We start from the raw sequence: 17,393 nt of genomic DNA on the forward strand, positions 1-17,393 counted from the left end.
GGAAGTATGTTATTTGTTTGCTACAGATCAAATTCTGCCCTAATATCACTCTGAAATACACAAAAAGCTCTGTAAAAACATGCAAAGTATCTGAGTACAAACTTTACTCCCAATAAACAAGACATGACACAGTGAAGCATGTTATAACCACAGCCATCCAAGCCACTAGCGGTATTAATTCATAACCGTTTTACCCTGAGACGTCGCTTCAGGAACAGATTGTATCTCCTTCCAGTCTGCTGGAACAACCAACAAGGAGTTAGCAGGCATGTCATCCACTTCAAGGACACAATCTTGCGATTGTTCCAAGCACAGAACTCACAGTGAAGTTGGTGAGTATTCTGTGTCCAAATCAAAGGCAAGGTAAAGCTCTAAGGATGAGGTGGGAGGAGATTAAGACAAGCCCTACATGGCTATAATACATAATATTGAACTGTAACAAAGCTAATGCAGCAGCTGACATTAAGTAAAAATGAGTAACCTCCATACTATTTTATTTCTATAATACTATATGTTGCTAACAATGAGATCACTTTAAAAGTCAAGCAGATGAAAACAGGCCAAGAAAAGGTCATCAACACACAACTGTAACAATAAAATCAAGCTGCAGCTCATAAAAACATCAAGCTTCTTTTTTTCTTAAGCTTAATTTATTTGGAGTCATGCAGCACACAAAAAGCAAATGGATAGCTATATAAATACGTACCTGATTAAATTATGCTTCAGGGAATAAAAATGTCCTTAAATAGGATCAGGACACAGAACCCCCTTATGTTCCACAGCATAAAAAGAAGTGAATGAAGGGGCTGTTGTGTCTTCATTTTTTTACTCATGGCACTGGAAACTGTCAGAGACAGGATAACGGACCAGGATAATGGACAGGATAATGGATTCATTTGTTCTGCTGTAGCAATTTCTGTTGCTTTAGAATATGCCAACTCATCAGGGAACTAAGTGACCATATATTTCAGATTAGAGAAACACGGACAATATCTTTTCTCAATACTGTTCTTTAATGCCCTCCTGGTCCTCTCATTCACTACCTAGCAATCCTTGTTTTCCTGTATAATAATTAGAGCAGACCAACTAAGCTAGGCTAAATAGAGAAAAAATATGAGGAGTCTTGTGGAATTATTTTGCTCCCATGTACTCCTGAAGACTAAGATGATCCAGGAAAACATGCATTCCAAGAAAGGGAAGAAAAGATGCTCTTGTCTCAGTTTTATTTGTAGCATGTGCTTTTGCATTTATAATATTAAAGGTACAAATAAATATGACGATGAATAATTACAGATGCAATTACTATAATTTAAACATATAATACATAATTTTTGGATACAATCAGATAGACATCTATAGGATATCAATTTTACACATATATATTTGTCCAGAAAAAGGTGCAGGAGCAATACTGTACACAGTCAGAACTGGAAGTCTCTTCTAAAAATCAGGCCCTATGGACTAAATTTTACTCTTCATTACCTGTGTGAAAAGACTGTGAGAGCTCACTATACTGTACAACATACGTGATCAAAATTCACATAAACAATGAAAATGTACCAAATTCTGGATTCTTCAGTCAGGCAAAGCCTCCTCTGACATCACCAATACTCAGGTACACCAGTGCACCTAATGCTTTATTTGGCCTTTAATTACAGTGAAACCCACAAGGTTTCATAGGTATAACTGTGGTCAGAAATTGGTTCCTGGCATTGATGATCATTACATTTGTTCTTGTTCATAAAATACTGTTATTTTAGAGCTCTAAAAATCTTACAATTTCTGTTTGATTCTAATATAGGATAGGAAAAATACTCTTATGAATCTTTCTCTCTCTCAGTCAGCACAAATGTAATTATTTGTACAGGCAATGGAAGGCCTTTGTATTAAGCATGTTAACTATGCCCTTACAGCATAGTTAAGAGGGACCTGGATAAATTGGAGGACTGGGCCAAAAGAAATCTGATGTGGTTCAATAAGGAGAAGTGTAGAGTCCTGCACCTGGGGCGGAAGAATCCCAAACATTGTTACAGGCTGGGGACAGACTGGCTCAGCAGCAGTACGATGGAAAGGGACCTAGGGGTTATGGTGGATGAAAGGCTGGATACGAGTAAACAGTGTGCCCTTGTACCCAAGAAAGCTAACAGCATATTGGGGTGCATTAGGGGGAGCATTTTGAGCAGATCTAGAGAAGTAGTTATTCCTCTTTATTCGGCACTGGTGAGGCCCCATCTGGAATATTGTGTCCAGTTTTGGGCCCCCCAGTATAAAAAGGATGTGGATTTGCTGGAGCTGGTTCAGCGAAGGGCAACAAAAATGATTAAGGGTCTGGAGCACAAGACCTATGAGGATAGGCTGAGGGATTTGGGCTTGTTCAGTTTACAGAAGAGAAGACTTAGAGGTGATTTAATAGCAGCCTTCAACTTCCTGAAGGGGAGCTCTAAAAAGGAGGGTGAGAAACTGTTCTCTGTGGTGTCAGATGGCAGAACAAGTAGTAATGGTCAGAAGTTGAAGAGGGAAAGGTGTAGGTTAAATATTAGGAAAAACTTCTTCACCAGGCGGTTGGTGAAGCATTGGAATGCGTTGCCTAGAGAGGTGGTGGATTCTCCATCCCTTGAGATTTTTAAGTCCTGGCTGGACAAGGTCCTGGCTGGGATGACTTAGTAGGGGTTGATCCTGCTTGAAGCAGCGGGCTGGACTAGATGACCTCCTGAGGTCCCTTCCAGCCCTATGATTCTGTGATTCTGAGCACTCTGCTTTTAGATATTGGAACAAAATCAAGACTACTCTTGCTTACTGTGTGCCTGTGCAGAAATTCCACATGATAAATAAAAAGTAAAGCTCATTGGAAAACATAATTCCACACACACACATACACGTATAGATAGACAGATAGATAGATATCTATACGTGTGTGTGTGTGTGCATTAAGCAATTAAAACATTAATCATGATTAATCGCATGATTAAAAAATTGTGGTTAATTGCAGGTAAGTTAGGGTTTCCCAGGGCTGGAGTCCTGTGGCCATGGGGCTGGCCCATCTGGGATCCTGCAGCCAGGGGGCTGTCCCCAAACAGGATTCTGGACAGGCTGAAGGGAGGTACCCACCCTCACCCCCCGGCCACACCTCTAGCCCTAGCAGCCCTCTTACCTGCAACCAGCCCTTAGCCCCGCTGAGATGAGCACGAGCCCCAGGGAGGGACAGGGAAACACTTCCAGCCCCAGCCAGGGAGCCTGCACCAGCCCTGGATAGGGAGCTGGCACCTACCCCAGCCCGGGAGCTAGGCTGCTGGCTCCAATCCCAGCTGTGGAGCCAGCTGTAGCCCTGATCTCCAGTACGGCTGTCAATTTAAGTTAAAGCCTGTGATTAATGCACGTTAAATTTTTACACATTAATTCTGCCATGCATTAATTGTAGGCATTAATGAGCTTTAATTGACAGCGTGTGTGTGTGTGTGTAACTAACGGGGTATAAATTAGCTGTCACCACTCAAATAACAAGCAGTCCTGTAGCACCTTTAAGACTAATTTATTAGGTTATCAGATGTCATGGGTAAGACCTATTTCTTCAGATTATTTGACTCAGGATATTGCTGACTGTAATATATAGTTAATAATCTAAAGAAGTGGGTCTTAACAAGGTCATGGTCACAGTCTTTAAGGTGCTACAGGACTGTTATTTGTGAAGCTACATGGCTACCCCTCCAAGCCTGTTACCATCAAGAAAGAGATTTTGGGGTTATTGCGGATAGTTCTATGAAAGCATCCATTCAATGTACAGTGGTAGTCAAAAAAAAAAAGATGAATAGAATATTGGAACCCATTAAGAAAGGGGTAGATAATAAGACAGAGAGCATCTTATTGCCTCTTTAGAAATCTATGCCCGCATCTTGAGTACTGCAACTGGAAAAGGTTTACAAAAGGGCAACAAAAATGATTAGGGGTATGGAAGGGCTGCCATTTGAGAAGGGACTAATAAGACTGCGACTTTTCTGCTTGGAAAAGAGATGATTGCGGGGCAGTGATGGAATATGATTGCAGTTCATATAATCATGACTGGTATGGAGAAAGTGTTATTTACTCTCATAACACAAGAACTAGGTTGAATCAACAAATGAAAATAATAGGAAGCAGGTTTAAAAACAAACAAAAGGAAATATTGTTTTCACACAATATACAATCAATCTGTGGAACTCTTCACCAGAGAATGCTGTAAAGACCAATACTACAACAGGATTTAAAAAATAAAAGAACTAGATAAGTTCATGGAGAATAGGTCAGTCCATCAATGACTATTAGCCAACATAGGCAGGGGCGGTGTCCTTAGCCTCTGTTGGCCAGAAGCTGGGAATGGGCAGTAGGAGACAGATAACTTGATGATCACCTGTTTGTTCATTCCCTCTGGGGCATCTAGCATTGACAGAAGACATAATGAGATAAATAACCTTAGGTCTGACCCAGTATGGCCATTCTTATGTGCACATTTAGCGGCTCACATATGAAATGGCTAATGGCTGCAGAGTAACTTGCATCAATTGCACGTGTGAAAAAAAGCAGTTAGATTAATAATTTTCTCTCTTAACAATTCCATTCTGAGTTATGGTAGATATATTTGATGTGAGACAAATTACATTCGGTAATATCCTGACTTGACTTAGCTGCTGTTATATTACATGATTTATATGACTCCTGGAAAAATCTATAACTGAATTACAAGCTACGTCACAAGTGTTACACATGACTGGTAGACACTTATGAAAAGAAGTCACCCTGAACATGCATAGTTTACTAGTTGCAACAGAAACCTGATAAGTTCCACAGTCATAAGATAGATAATAGAAGCTATTAAAAAAAAAAGTAAAAATATTTGACTTTTTGGTTTCCAGTCTTCAGCAACAGTAACTCTTCAACGATGTAGTCTGACAACTTATATGAGTCCTATGATATTTTGAAGTTTGGCCAGTCACCTAATTAGCATTATCATTATCCTATTATTAAGGGAAAATTTCCCTTTCATGTGCAAGCCAGTTAAAATTACACTGCTTTAACAGAGCTCATAATTTAACACTAATCTTTATCCTCCACCTCACCATTCATCAGAAGCTGGCACAAGGAATGTCTTAAAAACTATTCAAACAATGGTTCTTCTAGCATGTTCATAAAGGTATGAACTAAAACCCTATACCATGGACTTCAGACCTAAAAGAAAGAAGGTTATAAACTGGACTAAAATATAGGTCTGGAATTAAATAAAAAGCCAGTCCTAAAGCTAGGGACAATTCTAAACAAATTTCACATTCCATTTTACCCTTAAGCATTAGTATAAAATGAGAGTAATATGCATAATAAAAGTAAACAGCTTATTGGTGGGCCTTCCCCACTAACTGCAATCCAAAATCCCAACCTTTTACGTCCTCTCACATAACTAAATAGCTTATGTACAAGTCCTAACCACTTCCCTCCCTGGGATGAGTCATATGTGTTGCCCCAAAGCCAAAGTAAACAAGCCAGCCACCACTAATACAAGAGGGGAAAGCAAACTTCTGTATGTGGCATCAACCACTGAAAAATCATAACAGAAGGTGCTTTTGAAAAATGACTTGGATCTCACCTGGGATTCATACTGAGCAACAGAGGCTGTTGTAAATGTTTACTTAACACTAAGTACCCACTAACATGCAGAGTTCTGACTTTAACTCATTCTGTCAAACATCCCTCATTACTGAGGCCAAACTTATGATCTGAAGAAGTGGGTCTGTCCCACGAAAGCTCATCATCTATTAAATTATTTTGTCTTTAATGTGCTACTGGACTGCTTTTTTGTTCTTACATGCAACACCATTTAGCAGGTGATGTTATAATACATATTGCTGACTGAATCCTGTAGGATTTTAGGCAGATCTGAACATCCTACATTCCAAGGCTTTAGCATGGAAGGCCTACTTGTCTACGCTGCTGTATACACCCTCTCTTTCCAAGGCAACACAGTTTCCTCAGAACTGATCCTGCCATTAAACATATCCCCACACCGTAGAAGCCACAGGTGAAATTTTGTTTTGAACATCCATTTTCACACTTATTCCCAGTCAGAAATCCATGTGGTCCTCAGGGGAGCATGTTTTGGAATGTAACCTTCCCAGCCTTGATCCTCTTCCAAGCATAGCACATGCCCTTATGCAACACAGAGTCCCAACATTGCAGACTTGGGATGACAGGCTCAAACTCCACTCCTCCAGTCTACTGTTTTCTAATGTCCCACTTTAATTTCACACTGGATGAGTAGTTTTGGCACTAAATGAGCTATAATCTAATTTCGTCAGTCATTTTCAAATATTTAGGAAGGATGTATTATCAAGTAGGTTAATCAGAGTTGTATTATAGTGAAGAACTACAGCATATTAAAATAATTCATAAGTTAACTAGCTAATTATGTCAATAATATTTCTTCCAAATTTAGCTCTAGAAGTTTTACAATCATTGGCCAATAGCTACCATTGCTGGAGAAGGCAATACCAAATACTCAACACCCTGCAGAACTGAATATTGCATCTGTCCTAAAATAAAATCAGTTTTTTAATATTTTTTAGATTTGTAAGGGTACGGTTTAAAAATTGAAGATTTAGAGGGATTACTGCACAGTTATGATGATCTCATGTCTAGCCTGGTTTTTAGATTTCTATCTCCGAGATAGTATCATAGCAATTTGAAACAACTACACTATAAATAATTCAGTTATTAATTTATGAAAATTAACAATCCACTGCAGAACTATTCCCTGAGGGTACTGGAATACGTGAAAATTAGAAAGATGTAAAAACTGCATTACACGAATCAGCTCTCTAATCATAAGGATAAAAATTCTATGCACCATGAGCTTATCAGATTTATTTTTTGAATCTGATGTTCATGAAAAAATACCTCTAACAAAATTAGCTGAATACTTTCTTAAAGTAAAAGAGAAAAATGTGGATCAACCTCTTCCATGCTAAATCTCCCCACCAACACTCTAAAATGAGTATCATTCCCAAAGAACACAAAGATTCTGTAACTGTGCTCACAAGGCACATGAAAATATGTGCTCTACCAAAAAGCAATTCAATTCATCCACAGTATAGATTTCCAGTAACTCCAATGGAATCAATATAATTTAATAGGCTGTTGGCAGTTTGCCAAAAAAGTATAATATAAACCCTGTTGAGACAATGAATGTCCCAATTTCAAATTTTGTTTAATGAAAGAAGCACCAAGTTACAATGCAGTTTTCATTTTAAACCCATATGCTTACGAATATTTCCTGCACTTTTGCCACAGTTCTTATGATTTTGAACTAGTTAGACATTGACGGAATGTGAAGGTACAGTTCAAAGAAGTTTGTAAATATTTTAATGTTTTTTGGTCTGAAGTAAAAATAGAGGAAACCATTTAAACAAAAAAAAGAAAAAAGAAAAATTCTGCTAAAAGAGAAAACATTTGTTAATGTAAGACACCAGAGCCAAGTGCAAGTAAGCATACAGTTTCAGTGCATCTCAGCATGTAATTCTTCATTTATTTTTAAACAATTTCTGAAGGGAGTACACTCTCCCTCTCTCTAAAAATCAGGCATTGCAGTATATTTGATGAGGCAAACAAGGAATATATTGGAGAATTTTTCAATATTAATGAGCTCGCATTTGCAGCCTATACTTATTATTTACAACTCACTGCAACAAGAAACAAGCACAAAGTGATATTTGAAATTAGTGATAGTTTCTTGATATTTAATGTATTTTAAAGTATCATGCTGACTCAGACACAGAATTATAGATCATTCAGGTAGGAGGAAAGAACTTACAGAGGCAAATAACACCAAAATTAGAACACACCTTATATAGGTTATTTGATCAAATACAACGAGTAAAAACATAAAAGAAAATCTTTCCAGTTCTCTCATTTAATATTTTAATTTTGTCTATACGGAGTTACACAATCATTTTCAAATTGCTTGGTTTAATGGATTCCCATCAGACACAAGTGCTCATTGGCCAATCTACTATGAGAATATTTTAAATCCACATTTGCTTAAACATATTAGAGAAAACATGCTTAGCAATGGAATGATGATGTGTTTGAAAAACTGGAAAATTTTCACAGGGCTGTATTTTGGCACACAATAATAGAAAATACCAAAAATTCATGCAAGGAAGCATGAATACTGCTTGCTGCTTACCACTTGATGATCAGGGATGAGTAAAGTAGTCTCAGTGCTGCTTAGGCCCTGCCATTGCCATCGTGGGAAAGACATACTGTTAGTGATGATGCAAAGGCAGCAGGATGTTTAAAAAGTTATTTCAACAGAAACAATGAAGCTTTGGGTTTGTTTTTGTCAAACATTGAGGAGAGTGATTGCTGGATTTCTGCCCCCGAAAATGGTAGATTAACTAAACCATCACTTCTTACATAACTAAATCAGTTCATCATCTTTACTTTAGCCAAACCAGGCTGTTTGGATTATAGCCAATTTAGTCACTGACATTTTACATGGCTTAGTAGAACATAGAAATGCATAGCTAAGAAGAATACTTGATAAAAGATGGCAATCCAATATTTCTAAGCATTTCTATTGTAAAAATAATAGTCAGTAAATACTTTGGAACTAATGATAGTCTACCACAGGATAAAGGAAAACCTTACAGAAACAGGTTACTTCCTACTTAGTTTTGTGAAGTGTTATTTAGGTTCTTCATCTAGAACAAGGGTGGGCAATAAGTGGCCCCTGGTTGGACGTGCTTTGCCGGGGGTTAGCTCCTGGAGGAGCACCATATGGTTTATTTACCTGCGTAAGTAGATATGGTTGCTTGCAGCTCTCATTGGCTGTGGTTCACCATTCCTGGACAACAGGAGTCACAAGCAAGCTGTGGCTCGGACCGCACTGCTTCCTATAGGTCCCAGTACCTGGGAATGCCAAACTGTAACCAATGGGCACTCTGAATGGCCATACCCGTGGACACGCAGGTAAATAAAACATCTGGCAGGCCACCAGGGCTAACCTAGACAATTACATCTGGTCTGCGAGCCACTTATTTACCCGTCCTTGATCTAGAGTCATCTTTCCCATGTATTGTACCTTCCCATGAAGTACATTGTGCACCTCACAATGAAAATAAATGTGATGAGGGAAATGATTTAGTTTCTGAAGTTTCTGAAGTGAATAAGCAAGGTAAGTAAGGAGAGTGAAGTTATTGCCATGACCTGATCCCACCAATGTGAATAAATACTGCTTGCATAAGTGATGATTTGTGGGGTGCTCATACCTGCACAAATGGAAAAAGGTAATGGTTTCCAAAACAACTATAGATATTTTGTGCTGTCATTTTACAAATCTGTTTCCAAAGCTAAATCACAGCATAAAGAGGGAGAAAAACAATGGGATGTGATAGGATATAAAGTGCTGCTGCAATTGCAGAGGATGATATATGAGGTAAAAATATAGCAGCTATCCACCAATTAGAATTGTTACGAGCCAGAACAGCCTACTTACTTCACATAAAATCTTTGGTTATTGGTACTGTGTAGTTACAGTATTTCGATAATGGATTTCCCTTAACTCGTCTTGCATAATGTGCATTAAAATAAAATAATAAAAAAAAAATTAACAAAAACACCTTGTCAGTCAGCTGGAATAAGTATAGAATTTTGAAAACTGAAATGAAATAAAACAATGTTTTTATTATTAATTTTTTGCTATTTCATTGATAGACTTTATTTAAAAAGTCAAGAAACAAATCTTTGTCTTTCTTTACCTTGCTAATTAACCCAATTCTGAATATTTCGTTCAAACATTGGAAATCCTCCTCTCATCAAAATTCTACCTAGACAAGAATATGTAGATCAATCTGCTTGCTCATTTCAAGTGATTCCACAATGAAATAGAGTAGATGGGCAAATACAAGTAAATGTTGTATGCTGATATGCTAACCTAGTCTCAATTCTATCCTGATGCTGCTAATGCCATCATTGGCACATGGAATAAGGTTGGAGAAGCACATTAAATCTTCATTGTTGAGTCTACAGTGGAAAAGTTTCCCCTAATTACACAGTTAATATGTTTAAAAATTTAAGGTACTGTGCAAGTTTGTGAACAATGAAAGTGCTTACTCTTCCTTTGCTTTGTTCCCATAAGGATTTCAGCCTCTTCATTTGAAAAATGACCTCTCTTTAAAAGTCTGCACAATTCCAGTTGAGTTTCCTTTCTGCATTTCCACTCATACATTTTTTCATCTCCCCCACAAAGCTGTAAACATGAGTTTTAGGCCCAATACACCCTTTATTTGGTTCTGCAGTTGCTTCATTTTGATAAAAACTTGACTTGACTTTAAAAAACCAAAACCAAAACCAAAACCAGCCACGACAAGAAGAAAAACCCTCAGAGATAAAATAGTACAAAACAAAGATGAAACAAGTAGCCTGAAGCCAACAATTAAGTGTAGTCAGGTCCTTAGAAACATACATATATAATTTAAAAGACTTTCTCATCAAGCTGAAGACCTGAGTCTTTGCTGGTGTAAAACATGAATAATTTCACTAAAGTCACAGGAGTTCAGAAGAATCAAACTGATAAGAGAGATAAACTTCCCTCTCCTCATCTAATTAATTTGCAAGATCTTTTGCATATATCTTGTTACATGCCCAGGTCTGTGTATGTTGCCATGGCACTATCACTATACAAACACTAACAACAGGAAGAAATATGAATGGGGTTTTCAAAAGTAATCAGAACTGGCCTAACTATGCTCACACTGAAGTTAAGGAAAATTTTCATGAATTTCAGTCCAAGGCTGACTGCTTTGGAAGTCTGACCTTATATATGTTTTCCATAATCAATACAGTTTCCCCTAGTAATGTTTCATAGATAAATTTGATATAATCATGTGAACAATTCTAAAATCTTTAAATTATTATTTTTAAAATTTGTGAAACTGGTCTAATTTCCCACTCTCAAAAATTGGTATTTTGCATTTTTTGTCTACTTGAAAATATATCTAATATAGGAAAGCATGAAAGTAATAGGCATTTGGTATTTCTTTCAGATAAAATTCAACACATTTTGGGACATGTGTGGAAAAGTGCTGAGTAATTTGCAATTCAAATTTAAGTCAGTGGGCCATACACTTAACTGATGTAGTTTTTCTCATTATATAAAAATGGAACTATACCAGATGATATGGTTTCTTAAAAGATGATGTCACTGAGGGTTTTTCATGATGGAAATTTTAATTTCACATTAACGTCACAAAAATAAAATTTCTTAGACACAAAATCACCCAAAATGATGAACATTTTGGAGCATATATTTGAAAAACAATTCCTATCACTTTCACTAAGTTCTAACAGTTCATACTTCAGCCACTTTATGTGAGTAATGATATGTCCTTCTGTGTTGGTGAAGGAATTAAACTAAGAAAACAAAAACCACTATGTTCAAGTAATGTTAACTCCTTAGCTGAATGCACAGTGGCAAATAAACAAAGATTAGATATACCTCCATCTGTAAACTACTCAACTGTATTAACTGTTCCTATATCACTAGAGACAAGTGGTTGATTTGATTTTCACTGTGTTGCAATAGCTGGTCTACTAATTGGGCATTAATTAGAAAATCCCATTTAAAGTTTCCTCTAGGGAACCCCCAGAATTCTAGTTTTTTTCTTCCTTTTATGCCATTTTCTCCTCTATATTTGAAGTGAAAAAATTGGAATGAAACAAAGCCAGTAAGCCTCACTCTGCACTGCCTCACAGTTTGTGTCATCACCTGCACCTGTGAAAAGCGGTGTAAATTCTACCAAACTGGAACTGTCGCATTTCACATCCATTTTCCACTATTTCTGCACTCATCTAAATGACGAGATAGGATAAAATGCATCAGACACACAGGTTCACTATAATTTAATTCATCCCTTATTTTCACTTGTTTGAGTAATTCGGAGGTATGTGTATCTTGGGAAGTTAAGGATAACACAGGTAGATCCCCAAGCAACTGCCAAGCTGATTGTTTATAAAGATTAATGCTGGATAGGATTGGTGAGCAGAGTTATGTTCTAAACCATGCTATAATTGTGTCCTGTCTCAGCTGACAGAATCATAGAAAGGATTTTGAAACACCGTCCATCCTGCAGCAGCTATTTACAAGAATGCCTTTCCTTTCCTACCCACTCAGCTGTTTTCTTGGCAACTGCTAAGAACTTCTTCTCCCACCGAACTGAATGCATCCTGAGAGATTCATAGGATATAGTGCCTGTCATCTGAAAATTACCACACGTTGAACGTCTCTAATCTGGCACCCTTGGGACTTGACTGGTGCCAAATGAGAGAATTTGCAAGACCACAGGAGGTCAATATTGTCTAGCAGCATTACCAACACTTCCACTGCTTATTGGGCTCTTAAAGGACATTTAGAGGTAAATTAGAGCTAAAGAACAGCACAGAACACCGAGGGGCCAAGACCGATGGCTTAAACTTTATGGGACTACAAGAGACTTGGCCATACCCATGATAAGTGGACATCTGGCTAACTAAAATCATGCTGGACAAAAGATGTTGCCAAACAAGAGAATTTTGGACTAGAGGGGTTCAACCTGAACCCTGAATGCAAGAAAAGGAACATTTTGCATGATATCAAGAACACAAGAAACACTATGAGTTGGAAAGTTCAAGTCAAATGTTTCCAGGCTTGCATCCTGCTTCAGAGAGAGACTGAGAAAAGCAGCAAATCAGGTTAAGAAATGCCCCGAAACACACACACACAAGTACTTAGTCAAATAAGAGGGGAAGAAATTAGGAAGTAATGTCAGAGTGGAACACAAACACAGGGACTGAATCTACATTATGAGATAAATTCGATTTTTAACCTCGTTCTTACGAATTTCGAATTAAAATGTCCACAGACCTTCCTGAAATCTGACCCACTGTTCTTCCATGTTGAGTTTCCGCTTCTTCATTAGCCTATGCACGTTTGACAGCGTGAGCACAGTGCCTTAGCCCCGGTTGGCCAGCTCCCCTGTTCCGCGCATCCTCTGCAGATCTTGGTGTAGCAGTAGGCAGCCGTGCTATCAGCCCTGTACAGCCCCACCCAGTTCCATCAGCCGCGCATCCACTGTGGACCTTGGCACAGCAGCAGGCAGCTGTGCCTTCAGCCCTCCCCCAAACCCTCACAGATTCTCCATGCCATGCATCATCTGCAGACTTTGGCATAGTGATGGGCAGCTTTGATATCAGCCCTGTCCACCCCACCCGGTTCCATCAGCCACACATCTGGACCTTTATATTTGCAGGTCTGGGCATTGCAGAATTCAGATTCAATCAAAAATTCACGGGCTTTCTGTGACCTTCTTCCTGCATATCTGGATAGAGAGCAGCGGAGAAGGAAGTAGCCATACTTGGAAGGTCACCACGTAGCTTTGTGGGATACATACAGGACACTTCTGGAGGCTAATAAATTCAATTTGAAGATATGACTCTTCCACAACTGCCTGTATTTGAAATTTGAAATTCAAAATTGACACTATACCCATCTGATAATATCGACCTTTTAGGGCTCACTAATTCGATATAATGGTATTTACAGTGAAGGCAGTGACTTTTTAATACTGAGCTAACTCCTTTAAATTTGATTTTATCTTGTACAGTAGATGCAGCAAGGGAGACCAAAAAAATAAAAACAGAGTGGTTAAGAAAAAAGAAATATTGTAGGTGTTTCATTACTGCCAGATGAACTTCTCAGTGGTATTTTTGATCTTTTATATATTATCATCTTCACCTCAACAAGACAAATTACATTTTGATTTTATTTTTTTTATTTTTATTAAAATCAGCCTTTAATGAAAGTATGGGCTTAAGTTATACAGAAAAATCATCACTCCACACAAATACTACAAGAAAGAAGGAAAGAAAGAAAGAAAAACAGAAAGAACAAATAAGATTAACCCTCTTAAGAAAATCTAAAATCCTAACATCTCATCTTGATGACCAACCAAAAACAAACCCATAGGTCATTCTTCCACAGTGATCATGAGCTGGTCATGCTGTCTCAGTAACATGCACCTCTGTTTCTTTTCAAACAACACATACAGCCCAAGGGCAGTGGTGTATTGATAAGCTTACAAACTAAACCAAATCAAAGCTTTAAGGTAAGGAGTTTTACCTTATGAACTTATGTCCTGTAATTTCTCCTTTAATGTTATACTTTAATTCCTGACTCTAAGCCCCTTTGCACTGTTGCTTTAAGTATGACCATTAATATTTTCCTACTGTAACAATTTTGGGGGGGACCAGTGCAAAGAAAATGGAAGCAACTCTGTATGAAGGCTTTTAGTGATAGGAATGGAGAAGTTGCACAGGTTCAGCAGTAGTAGCAAAAGATCTACCAACGTCCAAAGTCTGAAGGATGTTGTTTCAGCTTAGGGGCTCATAGCAGGCATGTGAATACGTTCCTAGGGCACATATTTCTATTGCCCTGACATCGGAAAATCTTGAGGATTAGCTATCTCCAGTACCCCCTAAAAATCATTAAATCATCACCAAAAATATTCTCGTCAAGATTTGTTTTTTTAAAAACCTGAATTAAAAAGTAGCAGGCACATACTTCCTTCTCTTTAAGTAAACAATGCAATGCCAATACCCAGAAATGAGACACTGTGAGCTTTCTTAGATAAATTACACCTTTTGTTATCTCATTACATGTAATTGTGTACCATTCCAGATGTGCTCACACGTCCAAATTAAACAATTTTCTATATCTTTTTCATCAACAGCTGTCTCACCAAAAATTCCAAAGGCAGAGGAATGCAAATACGCCTTTGTCTCTTTAACAAGCTAGTATCATAAGGTGTAATGTAAAGCAATACAAAAGCATTGTTTTTTCCCGATTGCCAAAGCACTGCACCAATAGATATCAATTCAGACTGATACTGGAAATATTTTCAGGCCAAATTGCTTGCCATGTTTTTAATGTTCACATATTGTGACCCTCTTTTGCACAACTCAATACATAACCACACTACGTACAAGGATTATATTAACCTCCAGAGACAAATATTTGCTCCTGACAAAAATCAGTGAAGGAAAAAAGTTTTTACACATGATAATATAAATATTTAAATTAGGATAGACAAGTTAACGACAATACATCTAAAGGTATATTATTAATCAAGATGAATTCCTTCTCCCAAAGCAGTACTCTGATGACTGTCTACAACTGGCGTATGCAAATTTGAAGAGTGAATGGCACATATCCTGTATCTTACCTCAGAGTTGCTTGGAAGTTCTGATTCTGTGTTTGAAATGGTTTCACACAGAGGCCCATTGCTATCTTCTCCTAAAGAGTAACACAAAAAAATACATCAAAATACATATTTCCTATTTAAAGTGTTTATATATTTAAAAGTGAAAGTGAGCAAAAAGTTAATGCATCAAGTTAGAAATACCACTTTTACATTAAAAAAAATCAAAAGCCACACCAGGAAAATAGTTGTAATTCTCAATAGCAACCAGAAACTTCCCTCCTAAATGATTCCTTTGGCCTCTGAGATAAAATACTCCAAGCACTGTGCTCCACTTCCAATTTCTCTGTGTAACCTTGCTGTCCGAAAAACAACCTTAAATCTGATAAATGATTCTGTCAGGAAATCTCAGAAGACAAAATCCATTCTTGCATGGACTATCCAATGGGATCACATCTATAAGGGTAATAATACATTGGGAATTCTGAAAGTTCAATTTTCCCTGAAAGTGGTTGCTAAAAATTGAAATTGGCCTGTCATTGTCGAGGAAGCAATAGAGTACAGGAACTTCACAAGAGGTCTTTTTGACTCACAGACGCCTGTGTAGTAGAAATATGGTGAGGGAATCAGGAGGAGTAACTACAGCTCAGATTGCCAGGTAGCTCAAAAAAAAGTAAAGGAGACTTCATGGTGTTATACTGACAGCACCAACAACCAGTAGCATTACCTACCGCATGTATATTCAGCCGTCAATACCAATGCTTGGTGTTGGTATCACTGCTCCATCTATTACACACATGCCTTTGCTTGAACTGTAATACCAGAATGAATGACTGCTTCTCCTTATCACATGATCTACAAAGGCAGAATTAATAAGCACCGTCATGGAGCTAAGGCTGAAATTGGGCCTAACTCTTATAAGAAGGTAGTGTATTAGTGTTGAAAAGTTGCTGACATGTTAACTCTTTATTATACTCAGTTTTCTATCTGGAAAAATAATAAAATATATTTATAAAATTACTTTTAATAAGAAAATTAAATATGGGAAAAATCTGCATTCCACATTATGCTGCTATGAAACAAGTATTCATTCTGGGGTGAAGTGTTGTCAGTTCAGCATTTCATTTTTATGAAGAGGCTTTCATGCACAAGGTTAACAAGATGGTTTGCTTTTGGCTGTTCATGGAATAAATATACATTTCAGAGTAATAAGAATTATTTGGATCCACACATAGAAGCATTTATAAAACAGGAAAAGCATCACCATTGTCTCCATTGCCAAGAACAGGGATGTGAACAAGGTCTGATTTTCAGAGGCTCTGAGCATTTGCAGCTCCCATTTGTTTGAATTTAGCTGTGGGGGCTTAGTACATCTAAAATCAAGCTCATGACGTTTACCAGAAGCACCTGAAGTGACACCACAAACAAACATGTACTTCACTGACTTTCTCAACAAAACAGAACAACTCACATCAAGTCTTGCATTATCAGCATTTTTCCTTTCCACAAACTGTTCCAAATCTCAATGTTGTTTTTTTTTCCTCAATAGTATAAACTAATTAACAAAACTATTACACGTCCAGTCCCTGCAATTATATCCATACTTGATGTCAATATCACATCTGGCACTCCTGGTTTTCTTCAAAAGTTATGATAAGCAGTTCAGGGTAAAAAAAAAAAAATATATATATATATATATATATATATATATATATGTGTGTGTGTGTGTGTGTGTGTGTGTGTATTCTAAGAGCAAGCATAATGCTCTTAAAGTAACGTGTCCATTAAATCTTGTTTCTAAAACACATTGTTTATATTTTCACCATCTAAAGTGACAAGATACTAAGCAGCAGCAAAATTAATTTACTTTAACATCCAGAATCTTCCTCATAAGGCTTGGTCTACACTTAACATTTAGGTCAACATAGTTACATCAAACAGGGATGTGAAAAATCCAAACATTTTACCAACTATGCTGACCTAAATCCACCGCAGCTGCAGCTATGCAGTAGAGGAATGTTTCTTCTGTCCAAGTTACAGTTGTCCAAGGAGGCAGTGTTCCATAGTGTTGGTGAAAGCAAAGCGTGTATAATGCTGGTGTGCCACATGGTAAAATTTGTAGTAAGATACTGCATAATT

At 37.5% G+C, this 17,393-nt stretch overlaps 1 protein-coding gene across 6 annotated transcripts in view; it reads right to left on the minus strand.

Moving 5' to 3' along the window:
• The window catches only part of ANO5 (anoctamin 5), a 101,031-nt gene that overhangs the window by 53,835 nt on the left and 29,803 nt on the right, over positions 1 to 17,393 (minus strand). For 2 of the 6 annotated variants that reach the window (XM_074997671.1, XM_074997668.1), the window contains 3 exons: positions 15,279 to 15,349; positions 8,207 to 8,254; positions 195 to 239 (listed from right to left, as the gene is read on the minus strand). In XM_074997671.1, coding sequence (XP_074853772.1) covers positions 195 to 239; positions 8,207 to 8,254; positions 15,279 to 15,349 — 164 coding nt within the window. The remainder of the gene's footprint in view (positions 1 to 194; positions 240 to 8,206; positions 8,255 to 15,278; positions 15,350 to 17,393) is intronic. The other 4 variants (XM_074997674.1, XM_074997673.1, XM_074997670.1 and 1 more) reach the window with 3 other exon arrangements.

The sequence above is a fragment of the Carettochelys insculpta genome, chromosome 6 (assembly GCF_033958435.1).
Source record: "Carettochelys insculpta isolate YL-2023 chromosome 6, ASM3395843v1, whole genome shotgun sequence".
NCBI lineage: Eukaryota > Metazoa > Chordata > Testudines > Carettochelyidae > Carettochelys > Carettochelys insculpta.